Source organism: Gymnoscopelus braueri, assembly GCF_963280865.1.
Source record: "Gymnoscopelus braueri genome assembly, chromosome: 4".
NCBI lineage: Eukaryota > Metazoa > Chordata > Actinopteri > Myctophiformes > Myctophidae > Gymnoscopelus > Gymnoscopelus braueri.
Genome location: NC_137605.1, coordinates 58,133,514 through 58,159,422, shown reverse-complemented (window position 1 = coordinate 58,159,422; position 25,909 = coordinate 58,133,514). Strand labels below are relative to the sequence as shown.

The following is a 25,909-nucleotide window of genomic DNA, read 5'->3' as shown; positions in this document are numbered from 1 at the left end:
TAGAGTGGTGTGCGTGCGTGTTTGTGCGTGCGTGCGCGAGCGTGTGTGTGTGTGTTTGTGTGTGTGTGTGTGTGTGTGTGTGTGTGTGGAGATAAGCATCAGTGAAGCTGAGGTAGCCTGGTGTCTGCGAGTGTGTCTGTGGTCACACTTGTTTTCCTCCCCTCATCAAATCACTTCTGCCTCATCAGCACAAACCATGAGACGCGGCAGCAATCGCCATACACACGCACGCACACACACACACACACACACACACACACACACACACACACACACACTGGAAACACAATGGAAATACCAAAAAAACACATTTTGATGCTGACAGCAAATTGTCTACTAGCGTATACAGAATCATTGTGATCCGTATCTAACTGAACACTTAACTGAACATTCATTGTTTCATCACAGATCTCTGAAAGTACTTGGATTTGATTAAATCTTATAATTATAATCTTATAAGACTAATGGAACCGTTGACCCTGTTGTTCTATTACAACAACAAATTCTCGTATGGGTCCATTTGGTTCCATTTGGTTCCATTTGTAGATCTGTTATTTTCAAAAGATTTGTATACATTTGCAACCTGTGAAATGGGACATTCTGCATAATAAGTATTTTCTACTTTTGGTACTTTAAGTACATTTTCATACCAATACTTTTGTACTTTTAATCAAGTCAATTCTGAATTCCGGACTTTTACTTGTAACAGAATATTTCTACATTGCAGTATTGATACTTTTACTTAAGTAAAACAATGTAGTACTTTTTCCATCACTGCCCGCTGCCAATGAAGATCACTTGCACTGGCTGGGCACAGACGGCATTCAAGCATCGGGTTTATATCCTGAAACGAGGTTCCACATAACTACAAATGGAACCAAATGGACCCGTAAGGGTCCATTTGGTTCCATTTCTACACTCTCAAGAGTTTGATATTACTGTGTGTGTGTGGTCCGGTGAGCTGCATTCTCGTAACAGGAAGTTAAAACATTTCCAAAAGTAAATCTTATAAAGTACAAGTAAAATGAATAAATAAAATTACTTCCAGAGAGAACACACCCGAATTAGGGTACATTTACAAACACTGACTATTTGGCGGTGACAATGCGAGTGAGAGTTAAACTCATCATCATTAAAGGAATACTTGATCCCAAAAATTACTTATTTTCTTTAACCCCATGAAGCCTTGAATACAAGGGGATTTCTTTGTTTTTGTCCCATTCCTGAGCCAATAATTCAATATTTGCTGACGCGTTGTGAGCTTGCAGACCGGCTATTTTAAAAAGACAAATTGCTCATGTGGCCTAGTCGCTTCTTTTGGGCTTGTTTCCATAGAACTGGTTGCTTATTTCTCACACAGAATCTGGCAAGACTGAGCACTAGTCTGTGACCCTGCTGTGGCGAGGCCTTGCGACCCACTTTCAGGTCAACCAGATGTCTTTGGTTGCTTGTCACACGTCACCTCTGCTTGCGAACCGCAAGCAGAGGAGGACCGTCAGCAAAATAAAACAAAATTCTCTGAAAAACCAACGAGTGGGCTGAGAACCGTGAGAGGGGCTTGTGAAATGTTCCTGAAGAGATAAAGATAACACTGAGTGTTCATTTAACTGTACGAGTGTACAAATGGAACCAAATGGACCGTTTGGTTCCATTTGTACACAACAAATGTTGAATGCATGATTATGCTTTAGTGTGAGCGGTTCAAAGATCCAATCTTAAAGGAGTAGTTCACCCAACAAATGACTTATTTTCTATCAATTACACACCCCATGAAGCCTTGAATTCATGGAGATTTTTTTGTTTTTGTTGCATTCCTAACCCAATAATGTGATGACCGGCGGTCTCTCCGGTTGAGTCTCCTACCGGATACATTAGCATCTTTCCGCTGATAATCAAATTATTGGTTCAGGAATGCGACATAAACAAAAAGATCTCCATGAATTCAATGCTTCATGGGTTGTGTAATTGATAAAAAACAAGTGATTTTTTTTGGGTCAACTACTCCTTTAAGCCTCCCGAGTTGCTCACAGGATGGTCGGGGCAACGCATTCTCACTCCCAAGACGGCAAATTGGTGCATGACGGCTTGGGACGGATTTGACCAAACGTCAACATGTGACCCCGCGGGGATACCCGCTGGGATCACATGTTGACTATGGGGGACGTGAGTTACGATCGTGTCCCGTTTTGTCCTGAGCTTGTGGATCGGCTGTTTTCGCCAAATGTTCGCCCATAGAATTGGGACGGTAGGGTTCAAGCTGTTAAGAAATCACCTTTGCGACACCTAAACCACAGACGTTGCAGACTACACTGAATGGGGTCTGTTCAGGTGGTTAAGCGCTGTGCTTCACCTTAGCTCACTCACTGCTAAGGACGACTTATGACAAGGTTTTGTCCAAAGGCCCTCATGGTCAAGGGCGACTTATGAAGACTTTTTGTTTTGTTTCGTCTTTTCCACTAGATGGCGCTGTTGTCTATCACCTGAGTGACCATTTTCACCCTCAAGTCAAACAGTCCAGGAGATCACGTGATCTAAAGATCCCCCCCCCCCCCCCCATCCAATTCCTGTTTAGCTATTTTTGGAAAACAACTGTATCTTGAGTTTTTTTCCCTGTTTTTTGGCAAGACATGCTATGTTCAACAGCGTGTAAACAAGAAAAGGTGGTGTCGCGGGCGTTTTTTTTTCTCTCTCTCGCGGTAGCACAGTGACCCCCTCCGTGCTTAGGAACCGTCCTGGGATCGATCATACATTGTGACCAGTTGAAAAGGTAAGAAAAATGTGTAAGAGTTAAAGGAGTAGTTCACCCAAAAACATTCTTATTTTCCATCAATTACACACCCCATGAAGCCTTGAATTCATGGATATTGTTTGTTTTTTGTCCCATTCCTGGGCCAATAATCAGTCATGGGTCAATATAGGAGTCTCCGCCGGTCATTAAATTATTGGCTTAGGAATGCGACCAAAACAACTACTCCTTTAAGGCCAAGTTTAGAAGCAAAGTTTCTGACTTTCCTCAGAAAACCAACCCCAGTGTGCATTAGCTTTTTCTCACGCACGCACGCACACACACACACACACACACACACACACACACACACACACACACACACACACACACACACACACACACACACACACACACACACACACACACACACACACACACACACACACCTGCCTCTGAAACTAGACCATATTTCGTACTAGACTGAGGTGAGAGGATGTGAGAAGAAGGGCCTCACAGAAGACCACCCTGCTAGACTTCACACACGCAAAAATATGAGTCAACACGCTCACTATTACCCACACCGTATGACCAGAATGAGACGCTTGTGTGTGTGTGCGTGTGTGTGCGTGCGTGTGCGTGTGCGTGTGCGTGTGCGTGTGCGTGTGTGTGTGTGTGTGTGTGATGTCTGATATCTCCCCAAAAAATTGCACTGGCAGATTGGTCTGGTTTGCATGGGTATAGCAAAGCAAGTTATGTTATTAGTTAACCCCGGGGTTCTCAAACTTTTTTTTTGGACATTTTTGTGGTGACCCCATTGACCCCATTGACCCTCCGATCAATAAAAGCTATGGAGGTGGTTCAATGTGCACACATTTGTAATGTAAACTGGAGCATTTAGGCAAAATATGTTGCTAGAAACCATTGGAGTTTCTTCAGCCACCTCTCTATTTTTCACTTTGGCCACCAACGGTGTGAAGGACCCCCAAAATGATACGTATTTGGCCGCGGACCCCCATCTCAAATATTTTGTTCCAGGGACCCCGAAAAGCAAACTTTTTGTTACAAATATTTACCTTTTTTTTAAAAATATTTTCGCTCCCGTTTTAGGATTATTACGGTCATTTCCGGGTCGCGCAGCCCAATTATTAGTTACGTTAATGTTTTGGGCTGGGATGCCCCCCCGTTGACAAAACGGCCCAGGGGGTGGTGGGGCCGGTTCGGACCAAAATGCCAGGGCTGAATTTTGGTCCCAGTCCGGCCCTGGTTTGCACAAATTTTCACGATTTTTCAAAATATATACAGAAGACAAGATCATAGCGGCGCCGCACTATGACCTTGTATATCTGCTATTTTTGAATAGACAAAGTATAAAAGGTTAAAATAATTGTGATGATATATTAACACATTTTGCTGGGGACCCCCTGGAACCCCCCCCCCCCCCCCTCAAGGACCCCATTTTGAGAACCAATGCCCTAAGGGAGTCAAACATATCCTATAGTGTCTGGATTATTCTGAAACAGCAGGGGGACCCTAAAGACCTTCTTTGTTTGAGTGAATAGATATTGTTTCTCAGTAATTGAGAAACAATTGTGACAGTTTTAGAGTAAAAGATCAGTGGATCAAAGATGCAATTGACTACAATAATAAAAGATAACTCCAAAAATGTCAACTTGATTAAAGTGCCAACTTGATCAATGAATGCTATTGTATGTGTCCGAGTAATGGGTGAAAATTGCAATACCCCTGCCTATTTTAGTGTTTCTAGGTCTTACAAAAAGAAAATGAAAAAAGGCCTTTAGCAAATTGCAAGTTTATTTTGGGATGAGTCAAACATGAGCTGAGCTCCCTGCTCCCTTAAAAAAATACATTATGTCAATACACATTATTACTCTTAGAACCCCCCCTCCCCATTTGCTACAAAATCAGGAAGTCAGTATTGCAAAGGTCATTGCAACTGTTTGTACGATCACCAAGGTTATCTACTTTTTCCCACGGTGGGATATATTCAGGTTGACAACATACAGTAACAGTGAAAGAGGAATCTAAAGAAGTAGCACATCATCTTACAAAGAGGAACTGGGCCAAGGAAGTCGTATACATTGGAGGCAGAGCCTATTTTACGTGCTATGGACACTGGCTGGCTGAATAACAATAGTTATTAAAAAAAACATACTTTTTAAGATACATCAAATAAGCAGTGGTGGAAAGTAACTAAGTACATGTATTTAAGTACCATACTTAAGTACAATTTTGAGTTACATTTTACTTTACTAGAGTATTTCCAATTTGCAATACTTTTACTTCTACTCCACTACATCTCAGAGGCAAATATTGTGCTTTTACTCCACTACAATAATTTGAAAACTTTAGCTACTAGTTACTTTGTAGACATACATTACTGTATTATAAAACATACATTAACCACTTTAGCCCTATTTCATACCTAGGCTATTTGAAAATAGCCGATCTACAAGCTGTAGATCTGCTATTTTCAACCATTAGTACTTTTACTTTTGGTACTTAAAGTATATTTTGATGCCAATACTTTTGGACTTTTACTCAAGTAACATTTTGAACACAGGCCTTTTAATTGTAACAGAGTACTTCTGCATTGTGGTATTGATACTTTTACTTAAGTAAAACATGCCAGTACTTTTTCCACCTCTGCAAATAAGTGCATCTTAAGTCCAAAATAGTCTAGACCAGGGTTTCTCAAAGTGGGTGCAGACCCTAGGGTGCTGTGACACAAGTCCAGGGGGTGCCGCACAACACTTTGATGATATTTGGAATTTATCGATATATAGGAGAACGGAACAACTTATCTACATATTTATGGTACCTGAGATAATATAGGTGCGTGAGCATAGCAGCTGACGTATACTGTGCATGATATACTTATGGATGTGTGTGTGTGTGTGTGTGTGTGTGTGTGTGTGTGTGTGTGTGTGTGTGTGTGTGTGTGGGTGTGTGTGTGTGTGTGTGTGTGTGTGTGTGTGTGTGTGTGTGTGTGTGTGTGTGTGTGTGTGTGTGTGTGTGCGTGTGTGCGTGTGTGTGTGTGTGTGTGTGGATGCGTGGCTCGCGGTCTAATCACTGTTTCAGTCCGTCCCTGTGTTGTCACACCAGAGAGTTTCGGTGACGTTTCAGAGGAACAGTTTTGCATAAAAAGAGAATGAAACACAACAGCATGTGGCTTGGTGATTAATGCTTACTTATCCTGTCCATGTATGAAGCTGTAAGTATCATCTCTTTTTTTTAATTACTAATAGCAGGGGTCTTCAACGTTGAAGCAGGGACCCCTAATACATATTAATAATATAATAATAATAATATATTCATAGATAGCCTCATAGACTTGTTTGACAGCACTGTCATCAGTGTACAGTATGTTGGATTCATGTTCATGTGTATTTTCAGACATTTAACCTCTTAAACCGTAAATACGTAGTAAACTTGACCTTTCATTCTGTACTTAGTCTGCTCCTTATTCCCTCTCCTCCAAACTCCAAGGACTACATTTTTTTGTACATGTGTGTATAATATCAATGATGATGAGATGATATTTTCATGACATTGACCAGGGCCCTATTCCACGAAAGGTGAATTAGAGCTAAAGCCCGGCTTTAACACCTATCCTGGCTTAATTTAGCCAGGATTAGGGATGAATCGGTTCCATGAAAGCTGAATTATCTTGAAGATTAGTTTAGCCAGTTCACCCTGGCTAAGTTTAGCCATGACCCGATTCCACGAAAGAGAATTGAAGCAAGCCTACCTTAGTTACCATTGCAATTTAGCTGTGAAGTTAGCCTGGTCAGGAGCAGGCTAACAGCCAAGCTTACTTAATCCAGTGCCTTGTTCTTCAAGTTTTTCCACAGTTAATTCAAAACATGTGTTTGTATATGGACTCATTTTAATGACCCTGTATTCAAATAAAATGAAATAAATACAATAAGATATAATCACATTCATTATATTACTGAAATAGTGTGTGACCATGAATCATAATTGTTTCACAATGACTCATGTGATATGTCATTGTCACTCTGTTAACACTATAGTTCATATTGTTGTTAGATGTTTGATAATATATTACAGATGTTTTTAAATATTATAAAAAATGTCTGACATTGAATGTAAGTCAATGGAGCATATTTTAAATGATCAATTTCTAGTCAATGGAGAAATTATTTTTATTTCTTGTCCACCTTTGGAGTTACATCATGATGGCAAGGTAACTACACAACCCAAACCTCTACCAAAGTGGTCTTGCAAAAGTGGGGTTATTGCGCGTCAACCCCACCCTCCCCCCCCTCCGTGCGTCCCGTCGCGGCCCCCGTCGCGGTCACCCCCTGTCCCCGGGCGTCCCGTCCCGTCGCAAAGACACATTTTACTTCCTTGTATGATTTCATGAGCTGCTGCAGAGCTGCTATTCAGCCACAGAGAAGAACGCCGCTCTGGTTTTGGACTCCATGATTGGTCAAGTTCAAGGATTCTGCTATCGGCTTTCATGGTCTTTTATAGAAATACGTGAAGCCTGGCTTCATTATCCTGGCTCGACACAGCCTGGCTTGACAAGGCCTAGCTCGACAAAGTCGCTCCTTTTCATTCTGGCTTGGCGTTCATGGAACCGAATAAACCAGGCTATACGGACCCGACTTTGTCAAGCCTGGATTTGACTTAAGGCCAGGCTTATTTAATTCACCTTTCGTGGAATAGGGCCCAAGTATTTCAAAGTAAACTGTATGGGTTTACTTCACTGTATGCTTTCTTTTTGTCTCATTGTTTATCCTTTTACTTTTGCTGATTTATTTTATTGGACACCAGGGGCAGTCTGAGGTGATTCACCAGTGAAGAATGGAAAAGGAAAAAACTATGCGATTCGGACAAGCTAAACGTTCTCAACTAAGGACTTACTTCTTCCTCCTGTACTTTATCGGTCATTTGGTTATTCCAGTCGTGGGATATTCACTGAACAACTGCACAGTCAGTTACTCCGTCAACGTCAAATGTTCAAATATCAGAGCAATTCCACAAGGCATTCCATCAAGAGTGACCGCGCTCGACTTGTCTAACAATAGCATTTCACAGATAGGAGTGTCAGACTTTACAGGCCTCTCCAACTTGACACGTTTAGATTTGAAACATAACAACATTTTCGTCATAGCTGATGGTGCATTCGCCCCCCTCATCTCCCTCCAGGTTTTAATTCTGAATGACAATAAGCTCACCAAGCTAAAGGAGCGTGTGTTCGATGGTCTGAGCAATCTCACTGAACTCAGGCTGGCTCATAATCACATGGAAACCATGGCGCCTCACTCTTTCCATTCTCTGATCAACTTACAGGTCTTGGACTTAAATCTGAATAACTTCCGTGGCTTAGGGAGGGTTGGGTCTGTCTTACGCCACTTGCCACATTTACAGGACCTGTCCCTCACATGGAACAACGTGCACACGTTTGAGTCATGGGAACTGTCAAACACGTCTTTAGGACTTAAGTCACTTGATTTGTCTCAAAATCCGATTGAAGCATTTAGGATCACGGCAGACATACTTCCAAACCTCACACTGTTAAACCTTGGTCACTGTGGTAAAAAGACGGGCATTATTTGGGACATAAAGAACAAGACCTTCCTCGGCAGAGTGTCCACCCTCGATATTGGCGGGACTCATCTGAATTGGACTGTAATTAAGTCCTTGTCAGAGGGCGTTAACTCCTCGTTGACCCAGCTGAGGCTGAATGATGTTGAACCTCACAAGAGACTTTTAGGTTGGATTGGAATTTTCTGCACGATTCCTTCACTGAGCACTCTCAAACTGGAGAAGAACAAACTCAAGTTTGTCCCCCCCCACATGTTTGATTTGTGCGTCCACGTCACTGAGCTAGACTTGGGGTTCAACCGTATACATGATATCTCAGAGGACGCCTTCCGATCTCTCGGACAGATAAAGACTTTGAATGTACATAACAACAGCCTTCTCTCAGTACCAGCTGCCATAAGGAATCTGCCAATGCTTCAAGAACTAGACCTCACTAAGAACCACATCGGCGCCCTTGACTGCAAAGACTTTACCAATTTAACAAGACTTCTGAGGCTCCATCTTTCTGACAATCGTATCTCAGCTCTGAAAGGATGCATTTTTAAGGATCTGAGTAAATTACAGTACTTAGAAGTCCACAGAAACCCTATTTCTGATTTGGGTGGTGCATTCAGAAATAGTTTAGCAAATCTTCGACTGCTGAAAATGAGTGAAATCCAGCTGACTACTATCTCTGAGGGGGAATTCAAAGGTTTGCAACATCTCAAAGAATTGTGGCTGCAAGACGGTCAAATAAAAAATCTTAAATACGGATGTTTCAGTGGCTTGACTAATCTAGTAAAACTCAACCTAGCAAGCAATAAACTTAGAGAAACTCAGTTGGAAGAGAAGGTGTTCAATAACCTAAAACAATTAAAAACTCTGAATTTGAATAATAACCACATACGGTATTTAGTGGAAACGGAACTTCACCCTTCACACCCTCCACCATTCTCTCAGTTGTCATCCCTAGAGGAATTGCTCATGTTCGGTCAACATCGCAGCGGCAAGGCTCATCTGCCTCAAAACTTCCTACAAGGTCTATCTAATTTAACAGTCTTCAATGGCAGGAACATGCAGCTCTTATCCGTGCACGTGAACACGTTTAATCACACACCTCGGTTGACTAATCTCGACCTGTCCTCAAACGACCTCACAGATGTTCCAGCGGACTTGTTTTCCCCAATTCCACTGCTTGAGAAACTCTCCCTGTCCAGAACCAACCTCCGGTCGCTAGATTTCCTCATAGGCGCCAAACTAAAGCAGCTCAGGTTCTTGCAGGTGAGGAAAAATGCCTTTTCAGTCATCGGCGAGGAGGAGATGCGGTCACTTCCTGCCCTCACCTACCTGGACATGCAATACAACAGCTTCACCTGCGACTGTGATAACGCCTGGTTTGTACACTGGGTGGAAACCGACCCCCAAACGCAAGTCCACGACGCGCACAACTTTGAGTGCAACTATCCCTCGCACCTGAAGGGCACCGAGCTGTTGGACATGGACGTTCGGTCCTGCTCAGTGAACGTCGGCCTCATCTGCTTCATCTCCTCGTCGTGCGCGGTCCTCCTGCTTCTCCTGGCCTCCTTCACCTATCACTTCCTGAGGTGGCAGCTGGTCTACGCCTACTACCTCTTCCTGGCCTTCCTCTACGACAACAAGCTGCGGCGCGACAAGTGTAAGCCTCACCTGTACGACGCCTTCGTCTCCTACAATGTCCACGACGAGTCCTGGGTTCTCGAAGAGCTGCTGCCCAAGCTGGAGGGAGAGCAGGGCTGGAAGCTGTGTCTGCATCACCGTGACTTCCAGCCAGGTGAGATGGCTGCGTGCGTATAACCACCCTGTTAACAGATTTTGTGAGGGAAATACGCAACCAGGTCTAGGAAAACAAGCCCATGAGCACTTTAAACCTATGTACATCGGCTCTTTGAAAATAGCCGATCTACAAGCTCACAACATGTCGCGATGGGATGCCTTGTGAGCTTGTAGAATCTTGAAATAAAATGTGTAATATTTGTAATATTTTTTGAAACATTTCAACAATACCAATCTGGTTCAGGGCTCCCTGGCACAAAACAATTTCAGGTGGGGGTTAGGGATAAACAGTGGTGGAGTACTCAAATATTTTACTTAAGTAAAAGTATCAATACTGCAATGTAGAAGTACTCCGTTACAAGTAAAAGTTCGGAATTCAAAATTTACTTGAGTAAAAAAGTACAAAAGTATTGGTATCAAAATGTACTTAAAGTACCAAAAGTAAAAGTACTAAAATGTTTGAAAATAGCAGATCTACAAGCTCCCAACGCATCGCGGTGCGACGCGTTGTGAGCTTGTAGATCGGCTATTTTCAAATAGCCTAGGTATAAAATAGGGCTAAAGTGGTTAATGTATGTTTTATAACGTAATAATTTATATCTGCAAAGTAACTAGTAACTAAAGTTTTCAAATAATTGTAATGGTGTAAAAGTACAATATCTGCCTCTGAGATTAGTGGAGTAGAAATAAAAGTATAGACAATTGGAAATACTCCAATAAAGTAAAAGTACCCCAACATTGTACTTAAGTACAGTACTTGAGTAAATGTACTTAGTTACTTTACACCACTGGGGACAAATACATGACAGGACAGGAAGATATTTGAGCCCCAAAAAATGCAACCCACAACTACCAATATTTACAAGCAACTTTACAGAAACAAATAAGCCCAATGTCGCTTAATAAGCGGACATGCAACACTGGCCTGAGCTTGTAGAACTATTTTAGCTATTTTTAAAAAAATGTTAAAACAATTGTTCAGAGGATGAGGACCACAGAAGAAGATTTGATTTTGAATATCAGTTTGCTCAGACAACACAAACTGAAACACTGTTGTATAACTCTTCAACTCCTTGCTTTGAGAATTCCAAAACTTTATACCTGCAACAGATTTTTTTTAAGAAGATGTTTAAAAGGGGAAAAATTACAAATCATGAAGTGGATAGTTGATTTTCTTTTAATTTGTATTTTTTCCCCTCCTTTTTTATTTCATGAATCATGGTATGGCTTGTATGTATACTGTATGTATTGATGTACTGGTTGATAGCCATCGGACAGATCATCTAGTATTTGATGATTTTTGATTGAAGATAGGGGGCAGGTATAATAAGATCTATCTTCTTCCTGCTCCTTTTCATTTGTGGAATATGTAAAAGAAAAAACAGGGGGGGGGGGGGAAAATGAATGTAATCATGTAAAACCATAAATGGAATAAATAGGCTACAATGACATGAAATGAACCCTATAGCGTCCCTATTCAGGGGGCAAACATCTGGTGAAAATAGTAGATCTGCAAACTCACAACGTGACTCAACGTGATTCGTCGCTTTTTGGAGGCGAAGATATTTAGTGTAGAGCAAATACAGAGATACAGGAGGGAGGTCTAGTATAGAGCCCTGGTGACTCCAGTCAACTACGTTAGGGTTTCAGAGGTTGAATTGATTGGAACAGAAGTTGGAGGTGCATTTGAGGCATTGGTGTTTGTTCCCCAATTATTGCTAAAAATAGTCAAATATAAAAAGAACATAAAACCTCAAAACACATATTTCTTATCTTCACGTGGTATCACACGTATCCCCAAATTATACAACGGCTCGCCACAAACTCCAGTATATTTACTTTTATTTGTGGCGTGAATCTGTAACAGTACTATGTCACGTTTTTGCAACTAGAAGTAATGCAAATGGGGAGGGGGGAGGTCGCGTGGCTCAGGAAGAATAATATTTATTCTTTAAAAAGAGTGCAAAAAGCATGTAAAATAGGGACAGCAGTGTCAATTAATACTTATATTCAAAGGTAAAGTAAGTGATTTTCTTCGGTTAAAATAAGTGTTAAATAGTTCTATATTCTGATAGTACTCATTGCTATAGAGTGTTTGTTCAGTAACAGGAGTCTCCATGTCTCTCGAGCTCTTTATTAAACAGAAATACATTTTCAGGTCGGGATACCAATTGTATCGATAGATTAAACAAGTGAAATTGGAAGTACTGACACAAAGAAATGAGCAGACAAAATTGGAACTGGAACACTATAAAAATGAAGCTGATGAATGGGTACTCTCTCCTGGTTGGCTGAAATTTTGCAACCCACCTGAACATGTATTTTCTGTTTATTTAAGAGCTGGAGAGACGGGGAGACCCCTGTTAATGATCATGCACACATGATTATAATCGTAAAATAGTGCTTTAATATTTTAACAAAAAAACTTTTGTTTTAACATAAAGAAATATCACTTACCCTACCTTTAAGAAGTTATGAGCTAAAATGCTCCTTATTCTCAATGCAATTAAGTTCTGTTATTGTCCCAGCAGGGGGCACCCTACTAGCACTTTGTTCAGACTGTCAGAAGCAAGGGCAAAGAGGTGGCTGTTGATGTAAATGTTTTTAAATGAATTGATCGATGCTTTTCTTGCTCCCAAGGCAAACCCATCATAGAGAACATCACAGATGCCATCTATGGGAGCAGGAAGACCATCTGTGTGATCAGCCGCCGCTACCTGGAGAGTGAATGGTGCTCCAGAGAGGTGCAGGTCGCCAGGTAATGACTGACTGACTGACTGACTGACTGACTGACAGTCAGGCCTGTGAACTGGCTCCCTGGCAGTGTGATTTTGCGAGAGAAAAAAGCAACCAGGTCGATGAAAACTTGCCCAAAAGAATCAACTAGGCCACATGAGCACTTTGAACCTATATGCTATCGGCTATTTGAAAATAGCTGATCTACAAGTTCACAACGTGCCACAACGCAAAACACATTTTGAATACTTTTCGAAACATTTTAACACAGGGGCCCCTGGCACAAAACATTGTCAGGGAGGGGGGGGGGGGTCCGTTGACAAATACAAATACATATTGTAATATGTATTTTTTTGTTGTTGTTATAATTTGGGGGTCCTTGACAATGTTTGAGAGCCACTGGCTAAAACAACATTAGGAAATGTACAAACATAATATACTTTACAAACAAGCCCAAAAACCCGCAACCCCCAACTACCAATATTTACAAGCAACTTTACAGAAAAAAACAAGCCTGAAGTCGCTCATAATAAGCACACATGGCAACACTGCTCCCTGGGGCAACGTGTCCGACCACCGGGCTATAAGATGGGATGTGTGATACAATGATACCACAATTATAAACCCAAGGAAAGACCTGGAAGTTAAGCAAGCTCTTTTGGAATGAATGGATGAATGGATGAATGGATGAATGGATGAATGGATGAATGGATGAATGGATGAATGAGTGAGTGAACAAACTGTTTTGCTGCTCAGCAACCGCAGTGAACATGTGTGAAAACAAGCACACAAGAGAGAAATAAAATCAAGAGTACACATAAAAACACAAAAGAAGAAGTCAAAAATCGCGCGTCACCGACATTCCCTCTCTCCTTCTATTCCCAGCTTCCGCCTGTTCGACGAACAGAAGGACGTGTTGATCCTGGTGTTTGTGGAGGAGATCCCGGCCCGCCAGCTGTCTCCTTACTACAGCGTGAGGAAGCTGCTGAAGCAACGCACCTACCTGAGCTGGCCTCGTGCCGGCCAGCAGCACCGTGGAGTCTTCTGGGAGAAGCTCCGGATGGCCCTGAACGCCGGGGACACTCACACTGCCGCCGAGGGTGACCGCATCAACCTCACCGGGTTGGCCAGGAGCTGAGGGTGACCGGTAACCGGAACGCTGGCCCCAAAACACACTCGCCCCCCAGCGGTGTTTGTATTCTTTTTACTGAGGTTAAGGTTAGGAATAAGGTTAGGCTTAGATATAGTTTTATAGAGGTTACGTTTAGGAATAAGGTTAGGTTTTGGCATAGTTTTACTGAGGTTACGTTTAGGAATAAGGTTAGGTTTAGGCATAGTTTTACTGAGGTTACGTTTAGGAATAAGGTTAGGTTTAGACATAGTTTTACTGAGGTTACGTTTAGGAATAAGGTTAGGTTAAGGCATAGTTTTACTGAGGTTACGTTTAGGAATAAGGTTAGGTTTAGGCATAGTTTCACTGAGGTTACGTTTAGGAATAAGGTTAGGTTTAGGGATAGTTTTACTGAGGTTACGTTTAGGAATATCTGGTGGCGACCGTTCCAAGGTCGACGGATTTGACCCGGGGCGAGTGTGTTTTGGGGCGAGTGTTCTTGTATTCGGGTGACCACATCAACCTCATTGGGCTGGCCAGGAATTGATCATCATGAGGCATTGCTACTGAACCACCTTCTAAACCACCGTAAAAGAGCACCTGTCTGCAATAGGCTCTATGCACAGCAGCCATAGAAAGAAGTTGGGCCTGTTACTTACTTCCTTCACAGGTGTTACCAATGATACTAATGAAGGCTCTTTTCCATTTAGTGTAGCACAGTGGTTCTCAAACGTTTTAATTTCAAGGACCCGTTAACTCTGAGAGTGTACAAAAGCGTCCAAATGGACCCTATACGGCTCCATTTGGTTCCATTTGTACGCTCTCAGACTTACATACCCGTAATCGGCCATTAGGAACCATGAGGGTCCCTGGACCACACTTTGAGACCCACTGGTGTAGCAGAGTGTTTCCAGTGAGCCAACATGCACTACATCAGCACCCTGACTCTGTTTAACCAGAATGGAACAGAGCCTTCATATCATTGATAACAGCTCTGTACTTGACCTATAACTCATCATAAGCTTATAATACTGTATAATTATAGTTATAAGCACTTATACATATTCATAGAAAGTGTTACTGAAATGGCTTCTATATTAAATTATAAATGCTTTACCTTGATGTATTTGCTCTTACAGTGTTGGCAATCAAAATTAAAACGTAAACAGAATAACTAGTTAACTCATTGATAATTTTCCTCATTATGTTGCAATTGAATATTGTATGAGGTATAATTATATAAGCTTTAATAAAAAAAAATGTTTTCATGCTTCTTCAATCAATCAAAGCTACAGTTTGTATACAACATTACATTACATTACATTACAGTCATTTAGCAGACGCTTTTATCCAAAGCGACTTACAATAAGTGTATTCAACATAGGTAGGGAACGAAAACTACTAATCACCAGAAGTCTTTAGTGCATTTTCTGCAAAAACAAGCAACCAAGAGTATACCTAGCGCTAAGGTAAAAGTACAATATATCAGCCACCTATTTCCTTAAACAAATGAGACAAAAATTGCTAAATCAAATGAGCATGAGCTAAAACAAATAAGTGTATCGACTAAACAAGATCCAATAAACAATACAGCAATAGAAAAACAAGCGTTCGTACAACTAGTTAACAACAAGTAGGTCAGGCAGAGAGGAAGGGTAGTGTTTCCTGAAGAGGTGGGTTTTCAGCCTGCGGCGAAATATGGGCAGTGACTCTGCTGTCCTAACATCAGTGGGAAGTTCATTCCACCACTGTGGGGCCAGAACAGAAAAGAGTCGTGACCGTGTGGATCGGCCAGAAGGACCCTTGAGTGACGAGGCAATCAGTCGCCCCGAGGTGGCAGACCGAAGTGGTCGGGCAGGGGTGTAGGCATCGACCATAGCCCGGAGGTAAGAAGGAGCTGTTCCTTTCACTGCCCTATAGGCTAGTACCACCACAACAGTGGTGGAAAAAATACAATAGTTTTTTACTTTAATAAAAGTATCAATACTGCAATGTAGAAATACAAGTAAAAGTCCGGAATTCAAAATGTACTTGTGTAAAAGTACAAAAGTATTGACATCAAAAAAGTACCAAAAGTAAAAGTACTCATTGTGCAGAATGTCCAATTTCACGTCTTCAAATGTATAAAAAACTTTTGAAAATAGCAGATCTACAAGCTCACAATGTGTCGCATCTGTTTATAAAACAGAAAGAAAAAAAAAAAACATGCTATTTGGAGAGCTTGGGTCAAAGTTTAAATGGCTATAGCACTTATTTTAACAGTAGGTCAGCTCATTAGAGTTTAAAGTTCATACCACATACATAAGGCCATAGTCCATACCGTTGATGTGCGCAGCCAAACTATATGCAGACTGTTTGGTTATGCGTTCGGTATGCATAGTTTAAAGGAGAATTTCGCCTGACGTTTTTCTTACCTTTTTTATGATATTATGATATCCTAGGACGAGTGGCAGAGTAGAAAAATGTCATAACTCCATCCCGGGTCCGCCGCAGCTAAAAACCCTATGGGACTTGCTCTAAATCGCGTATTTATAGCATCTTTGGGGGGAGGGGGGAGATCTGACGTTCATAGTGACAGAACACTATGCAACGTGATGCGCCCCACCGGCGTCGGTCTATTAAAGCTATTAAAATACGCGATTTAGAGCAAGTCCCATAGGTTTTTAGCTGTGGTGGACCTGCATGGGATGGAGTTATTTTCTACTGTTTTTTCTAATTTTTCTACTCTACCACTCGTCCTAAGATATCATAACATCATAAAAAAGGTAAGAAAAACATCGGCCGAGTTTTGGAGAGAAGCACATGGAATCGTTGCCACCCACAACCATGAGAAGTGAGATGATATCCAATAAAGCACCCTCCCGCTCATAAAACGAAGTGTGTGTCGACACAGGGCCTAAATGAAATTCCTTCATAAGATTGTAGTGTCTGTTCTGCCATCATGTGTGTGTGTGTGTGTGTGTGTGTGTGTGTGTGTGTGTGTGTGTGTGTGTGTGTGTGTGTGTGTGTGTGTGTGTGTGTGTGTGTGTGTGTGTGTGTGTGTGTGTGTGTTTTAATTTGTTATATATCTTTTGGGGGGAAAATGAAAAACATTTAATAAAATACAAAAATAAAATACATGAAAACATTTATTGTAAAAACACAGCCCCCTCACCCATTAGAACAGGGCTACTCAACTTAAGATGGCTCAGGGGCCACTCAGCCAAACCAAAATGTGGGTCCTATTTTGGATTTTTCGATTTTGTAACACACTACACATTGTTATTGTTATAAGAAAATGTACATTTTGACATCATATTCTTTTCACTGTACCTGTTTATTTTGTGTGTATGTCCAGTGGCATCAGTTCAGCAAAAGCTAAGGTATGGCAAGGTTAGGGTTGCCAACTCCCAGAGATTAAAATAAGGGACACCTATCCTGGGCGCGCGGCAAAAAAAAAAAAGGCGGTCAAATCACCCAAAATGCATAGAAAACTATGCATTATACCTATAAGACAATACAAACACCTATATTAGGCTACTATTCATGTTTTTTTTTTGGAGCCAAGGTATGGCCCTACCTTGCCATACCCAATTGACGCCCCTGTGTACTGTATGTCTTATTGTTTTTGAAAAAAAGGAAGCTACCCATATATTTGAACGGAAATTTAAAATTTTTATCCTATGCTTCACAATTAAAAAAAATTAAACATAAAAAATATGATTTGAACCCATGACGGGTTCAAATCATATTTGAACTGGGGACCCCCCAAAATAATCATATTTGAACTGGGGACCCCCACCCTGAAAAGCACTTGGAATCTAGGAGCATTCCATATAGTTGTAGACTCGGTTCCACAGATAAAATTTAGAAAATAGCCAATCTACAAGCTTGTAGATTGGCTATTTTCAAAATGTTTGCCTCTTTATTATATTATTTGACAATTTGGCCATTTTTATAGTATAGTTTGTTGATTGGCCTACTTTTGATGCAGGAATGGTCTTTTTCCTTTTCTTTCTTTCTTTTTTTCTTTCTTTTAGGTATTAAAAAGGTCTTAAAAGTGCTTAATCACTTCACTGTCATCTGGGGACCCCCCAAAAAAATCATGTGGGGACCCCCTGGGGGTTCCGACCCACATGTTGAGAACCACTGATTTACAGAACATGTTGGATGTTCCTGAGGGTAAAATACACTCAGCAGAGTGTTTAGCACCACCTGGAGCATGTATACTCATTGATCCGAATCTAACTATATCCAGGGAAAAAGTAATCAAATGTTAAAAGTATCAATACTGCAGTGTAGAAGTAGTCCGGAATTCAACATTTACTTGAGTAAAAGTACAAAAGTATTGGTATCAAAATGTACTTAAAGTACCAAAAGTAAAAGTACTAAAATGTTTGAAAATAGAAGATCTACAAGCTCACAACGCGTCGTGATGCGACACATTGTGAGCTTGTAGATCTGCTATTTTATAGCCCAGGTATGAAATAGGGCTAAAGGGGTTATTTTATATCTGCAAAGTAACTAGCAACTAAAGTTTTAAAACAATTGTAGTGGAGTAAAAGTACAATATTTGCCTCTGAGATGTAGTGGAGTGGAAGTAAAATTATAGACAATTGGAAATACTCCAGTAAAGTAAAAGTGCCTAAAAATTGTACATAAGTACTTTACCCTTTACTTTAGTTTAGTTTACCTGTTATCCGTTGATGAATTGAATACATGGGACCACAATGAAAACAAGTCCCCAGGACTTTTTTTGTGTTATCCTTTTAGCTCTAATGTCTGACTGTACCTCGTGCCGTTTACATTTCTGACTAATAAAGTATTCAATCAATCAATCAATCAATCAATCAATCAATCAATCAATCAATCAATCAATCAATCAATCCTATAGTTTACTGAGGCACTACACTGTCTCTCTGCGTTTGATGTATGTGTTTACCTTGCTTTACTGTAAATCACTCTAGATCAGGGGTCTTCAACGTTTTCAGGCCAAGGACCCCCTAGCTGAGAGAGAGATGAAGCAGGGACCCCCTCTATATTATATAAAATTGTGTTTCAGATTTTTTTTTTTTTTTACTTAGTCTGCAATTTTTTCCCTCTACACCTATAGCCTCTTTGCCAAAAATAGCCGAAAAAATAATAATAATCGTGCTGCGAGGCGTTGAGAGCTTGTAGATCTGCTATTTTCGGCTAATGTTCCCCTCAGAAAAGGAATTCTAGGGTTCAAGTGGTTAATGTAAAAAAACTAAATCCCATCACACAACGATTTGGCGGACCCCCTATAGTAGCTCTGAGGACCCCCTAGGGGTCCCGGACCCCCTGTTGAAGACCCCTACTCTAGATTAACCCATTAAGACCTGAAGATGATTCTACAAATGTCTAAACACAGTTTTCTAAATCTAAATCTAGATCTGCAATTTTTGAATAGCCAATGTGTAAAATAATGCTTTATTTATCAAATCAAAAAATGACACAGATACGTCTTAAAGGACGACTTCACCCATTTTCAACCTATCTTCATATAATAGATCCTCACTAATGCTCCTGATACAATTGTGTAATTTTTTCCTACTCAGTCTGTGTCTCAGAGGAGGGCTGTGGACTTCCAAAACCAGTGATTCGGGTTTCTGAAATGTCCACAGCCCTCCTCTGAGACACAGAGAATGAGTAGACAAAGATGGTGCCATATTAGGCCTTGCACGGCAATCGGACACTGCATTCATGATTTGAGGCATTGTGATCCAAAAATGTGTTTTGCTAAATTAGACCTGCTGGTGGCGCTATAACAGGGGCAGAGGTTCTGCTATGTTATCCAGGGAGTGTGCGTGCACAGTTTCGCTGGGATCAAGCCAACGGTGCCGGAGATTAGCTGTCCACAGACAGAATGACACACACGGACGGACGGACGGACGGACGGACGGACGGACGGACGGACGGACGGACGGACGGTCGCCATGACAATAATTGAACATAGGATGATGTAGCTAAAGGTATAGGTGGGGTAGGCACTCTCCATGTGGGCTACCGTTCATTCATAGAATCCTATGATACCTTGCTATGATTTTCTGCACTTTAACCACTTAAACTCCCAGCATCCGTATTGAGAATTGCCGATCTACAAGCAGTAATGCCCCCAATGTGAGCTTGTAGATCGGCTATTTTCTCCGAAGATATTTAATGTAGAGCGAAAACAAAAAATACATTTATATAGAGCCCTGAGGGACAGTCAACCATATATAGGATTTAAGTGGTTTAAAGCACACAGTGGTGTAAAGTAACTAAGTATATTTACTCAAGTACTGTACTTAAGTACAATTTTGAGGTACTTTTACTCTACCAGAGTATTTCCAATTAACTATACTTTTACTTCTACCACTACATCTCAGAGGCAAATATTGTACTTTTACTCCACTACAATTATTTGAAAACTTTAGCTACTAGTTACTTTGCAGATATAAATATATTCCATTATAAAACATACATTAACCACTTTAGCCCTATACCTAGGCTATTTGAAAATAGCCAATCTACAAGCTCACAACGCATCACATCGTGACACGTTGTGAGCTTGTAGATCTGCTATTTTTAAACATTTTAGTACTTTTACTTTTGGTACTTTAAATACATTTTGATACCAATACTTTTGTACTTTTACTCAAGTAAATTTTGAATTCCGGACTTTTACTTAAAAAGTAACAGTGTACTTCTATATTGCAGTATTGATACTTTTACTTAAGTAAAACATTTGAGTACTTTTTCCACCACTGAAAGCACATAAGCAATATATTAGTCAGGGAAAGGGGGTTCTTGGATTCAGAAATCAGGGAAATAGGGTACTGCACTTAAAAACCACTAGAAGACCAATAAGGAAATGCTCTCAGACTTGAGTTTGTGTTTTCATTTGTAATTTACCCAATGACTGCAGTAGAGCTCTTCACGGGTCAAAAAAACCCGACCTGAACCAAAATGGTCCATGCAGGAAATGTGGTCCGATTCCGAGCCGTTCCCGAACCGGACCCTAATTGGCTCCGTGAAATTTGTTCCGAGATCCGATTATTTCCGAGATTCCGAAACAGACCCGCCCCCAGACACCGAACCTTCAAAAAAGCACATATGAAACAACAAAAAAATTAAAATAAGTATGCGCAGAGGTATCAATTTAATATGCGTGACAAAAGGTTTTCTTTGTAAATGAATGTGAACTTTAGGAAATAATAGCAGACCTACTATTGACCAATGAACATTTTATGATCGAAGCTTTGCTTTCACCTCGTCAGAGGAATCCATGATTTGCACACCGCTGTTTTCAAACCAGCCTGGCAGCTGGCTTGCCTTGCAGTATGATGATGCACATGCATTGTGCAGCTCAACTATATTATTTTTTGCGCTGCAGTAATCTGATCTTAAACCAGCCTAAAACATCACGCAAGATGCACAGTCATTCATGTCGCTGCTGCACTAGTCTCGCGTAGCCAGACAACTATTCCACAATCTCTGAATGCTATATAGAGTCTGGAACTACAACTCCCGAAATCCGAGAGAGGAAGCTGGCACTTCCGTTCTCGAAAATACATTTTAAAATATTTACATTTTATTATTTTATTTCCATTTCTGCTAAGCAGCAATTAGCAAAATATACTTAGATGATTTGTATTTATATTAGGATAAATTTGCGCGACTGTAAAGACGAAACGGAAGTGGGGAGGAGGTTTCATATCCGGTTTATATTCTAATCATGATCACAGCTTCCGAGTCCCAGACTGTATGACCGGAAACATTTGAAAATTGTGGGAGGCAACAGTCTGGCCACACGAGAGAGACTACTGCTGCACTAACCTGATCCTAGGCCAGTCTAAAACATCACTCACAAGTTAAACAGCAATTCATTGCATTTCTCTCCTGATTATTTCAGCCGCGCACATTCACATTAGGCATACTACGGGTCTTCTCGGATCCACTCGGGTATTACACATAATGATAGACCGGGGGTCTGCAACCCGCGGCTCTGGAGCCACATGTGGCTCTTTAGCCCCTCCCTAGTGGCTCCCTGTAGTTTTAGAAAAAATATTTGGAAAAAACAATGTTCATTTCTTTCCAATTACAATTTTTTTTTATCATTGCTATAGTTGGCCAATTATGACACATACAATCTTACCTGCTCCAATATAAAACAAAATTGCAGAATAAATAAGATGTTAAAACATTTCTGTCAACAAACATTTGCGTCATACAGCCTACCGTATTGGCGTGGCGGCAGCCATATGCTTCTGGATTACCTGTATGTTTGAGCTGCGGCGAGAGGTTATCAAACAACAAAAAAGTAATTTTGATATTATAATATTGTAATGGAAATGAAGGCACACTGCAAAGTAGTTCTGCTGTGGGGTATATTTTGACTAAAACATATTTAATGATTGCATGTTTACATGTATTTGTATTTAGTCATTTTAATAGGCTAATATACAAGTCATATCCTGTGTTGCCTTCATTGTAAGGTTCAAATATGTTTTGCGGCTCCAGACAGATTTTTGTTTTGAATTATACAAACAATAGAAGAGGCTTGCGTTCTGACAAAACTACGTTGCGGCTCTTTGGATGCAAAAATCTTATATTGTGTCGACACGACGGTTCCGATGTGATAAAACACGGATCCGACCTGTGCGGGTCTCGGGTCCTGTTGGGTATTTTCGGAATCGGGGGGGGGGTAAACCTGGTAAGCCTGGTAAACCCTCCCTCCGGAAATCTCATTTTCACAAAGAGATTTCAGGAGTGAGTCTGGCATGATCTGCAATATTGGCAGTGGGCTGGAGTTGGGCGGGAGTAATACCGTTGACTGACAACCCCTTCAGCCAATGATCGTTGTTCCCCTTCAGCCAATCAGCAGTGCATTTTTACCACCTCCAGACTAATGTGACGCAACGGGACTTTTGAGACGGCCATGCCCAAAATAGGTTGCCTTATTCGGATACATGCGTGTCACTGCCCGCCCCTGCCGGTTCTCTGAATTTTTATTTTTAAATAGGCTCTGTCATGATTAATTGACCACAAATATGAAGTTAAACAACTAAATTCTATCCAAACGATATCTTAAAAGTAAATTCCGTGCCTCAAAAAAAAAGTTTGAGAGCGTTTTAAAACCGAAAGTAAAAAGTAGAAACTGCCCACAGAAAACAATGGCTGCCGTTTGTGTTTGGTCGGCTGCACTCAGGCTGCACTCGGGTCCATTCTGGCTCACTCGAACTCGCCACCTGATTGGCCAACTTTCGCTGTCAATCACAGAACGATGAGCGACGACGCTGATAGGCTCGTCCATTTGGTGAACGGGATAGAAACGCCCAGACAAGCCTTCAGGCCAGGCTCCTTCCTGAAATCAAATGGAAATGAGATTTCCGTAGGGAGGGTTTACCAGGCTAGGGGGACCCGTGAAGAGCTCTAGACTGCAGTACAGTTATATTGTGATTTTCAACCATCAGATGGATCAATTCATTCACTGTGTAACCGCAAGAAGAATACACACCGTCTTGTCCAGCCCACCAACCTGAGGTCCCATCTCCTCAGGTGTGTGTTTATGCCAAGGAGCTTTAACTATGTTAGTGATCTGGAGGATGTAAATTCAAGTAAGCAGCCTGGGGAACCAACGGTTTCTGCGCCATGCGGCCCCTCAGGGCAGGAGCCTATCTCCTGTTTCTCGTGAGGTGGCGTGATGTACATACAACCCCTGGACATGACGCTAGCATGACAAATGATCAGTGGTGGAAAAAGTACTCTTACTTTAGAGTAAAAGTATCAATACTGCATTGTAGAAATACTCTGTTTAAGTACAAGTCCAGAATTCAAAATCTATTGAGTAAAAGTACAAAAGTATTGGTATCAAAATGTACTTAAAGTACCAAAAGTAAAAGTACTCAATATGCAGAATGCCCCGCATTGTGAGCTTGTAGATCTGCTATTTTCAAATGGCCGAAATGTATATAGGGCTGAACAAGGGGTTAATACATGTTTTGTAATAATAATCAAAATCTACAAAGTAACTAGTAACTCAAGTTTTCAAATCATTGAAGTGGGGTAAAAGTACAATATTTGTACTAACACAGGGGTCTTCAACGTCTTCAGGCCAAGAACCTCCTAGCTGAGAGAGAGATGAAGCAGGGACCCCCTCTATATTGTGTTTCAGATTCAACTTTTTTTGTTTACTTGGTCAGCTCTTTTTTCGCTCTACACCAAACACCTCTTTGCCAAAAATAGCCGATCTATAAGCTCACAACGCCTCGCAGCGCGAGGCGTTGTGAGCTTGTAGATCTGCTAGTTTTGCCTAAAGTTCTCCTCAGAAAAGGGATGCTAGGGTTCAAGTGGATAAGGTAAAAAAAATAAAATCATATCACACAAAGATTTGGCGGGCCCCCTGTAGTAACTCTGAGGACCCCCTAGGGGTCCCGGACCCCCTGTTGAAGACCCCTGGTTTAACAAACATTAGGAAGCATGCCCAAATGGGCATCTACACTTTAAAACAAGCCCAAAATGGCTTATTATAAGCAGACATGGCAACACTGGCAATCTGGAAACCCTGTTGATATGGGGCTTGTAGATCGGCAATTTTCAGTAGCCGATCCACACATCAGGCACTAAGACGCCATCAAGGCCTGCCAAAACACATTTTAGTCTAAATTGCATTATTGTTACTTTTACTTAAGTAAAACATTTGAGTACTTTTTCCACCACTGTGTGTGTGTGTGTGTGTGTGTGTGTGTGTGTGTGTGTGTGTGTGTGTGTGTGTCTGGTGCTAATCTTGCTCCAGCAGCTGGACTCATGCACGCTGCCAGTAGCCTCCATAGTTTTAGCCAAATAAATCTTAAAATGACACAGATGCTTTCTCCGTCTTAACCCTTTACGACCGGGAACGCATCTGTGTGTCATTTTAAGATGCCTTTGGGCTATTCAAAAATAGCAGATCTACAAGCTCATAGCGCGGCACCGAGTGCCGCGCTATGAGCTTGTAGATCTGCTAAAATTTGTTTAGATGTGTGCAATTCTTTGAATATATATATATTTTTTTTTAATATAACATTTTTAACTAAAATCTTTGCTTCTGGGGAATTCTACAAATATCTTCTAAATTCTACAGTTTTCAAAAATGTCAAGGACCCCCAAAATTATTATGTATTTGGCCACGGACCCCCATCTCAAAATATTTTCTTCCAGGGACCCCCATGAAGCAAAGATTTGAGTTAAAAAAAATGTTGCTTTAAAAATATATATATATATATATTCAAAGATTTGCACACATTTTCACAATCTTTCCAAAAATAGCAGATCTACAAGCTCATAGTGCGGCACTCGGTGCCGCGCTATGAGCTTGTAGATCTGCTATTTTTGAATAGCCAAATAAATTTTAAAGTGACACAGATGCTTTCTCTGTCTTAATGGATTAAGTCACTGTCATACTGTACAACAAAGTATAAAATAGGGCATTACTTTATGAAACAACTGAAGGGTTAAATATTATACAAGGTTTCTGCCCGACAGCAACAATAATACAGATGATCCCATTCATACAATCATCTATAAACAGAAGATTCTACAGTATCACTTTTTACAGAACAAAGTTTATTTAATTGACACATCAGAAACAATCCCTTACTGGTTCTCAGTTACTGGTTATGTTGAGTAACAGACAAACAAACTATACTGTCATTTGTACAGTTAGCCCAACACAGTAGATTTCAACAGTCATACCATGGTACCAGACTACCATTACTTTACAATTGGCAGTGGTGGACACTACATTTGAGTACTGCACTTGAGTAAATGGTTTGAATATTTGTACTTTACTCGAGTATGTGTTTTTTCTGGATTACTTTCACTCCACTAAGTTTCAAAGACAAATATTCCACTACATTTCTAGGAAGGGAAAAAAAGTACATTATTAATTACATTAAGAATTATGAATGAAGTTCATTATGAATTAA

The 25,909-nt window shown here is 40.8% G+C and overlaps 1 protein-coding gene and 1 long non-coding RNA gene across 2 annotated transcripts in view; one reads left to right on the top strand and one right to left on the bottom strand.

Moving 5' to 3' along the window:
* Positions 1 to 25,909, bottom strand: part of LOC308084818 — a 244,260-nt gene that overhangs the window by 86,806 nt on the left and 131,545 nt on the right. The gene's annotated exons all lie outside the window — the stretch shown is intronic.
* LOC308084500 (toll-like receptor 13) lies at positions 9,287 to 13,988 on the top strand (the record flags this gene model as incomplete). The annotated part of the gene is made up of 3 exons (XM_080427165.1): positions 9,287 to 10,112; positions 12,755 to 12,872; positions 13,736 to 13,988. 3 exons carry the CDS (start codon positions 9,287 to 9,289, stop codon positions 13,986 to 13,988), a joined length of 1,197 nt encoding a protein of 398 aa, XP_080283291.1.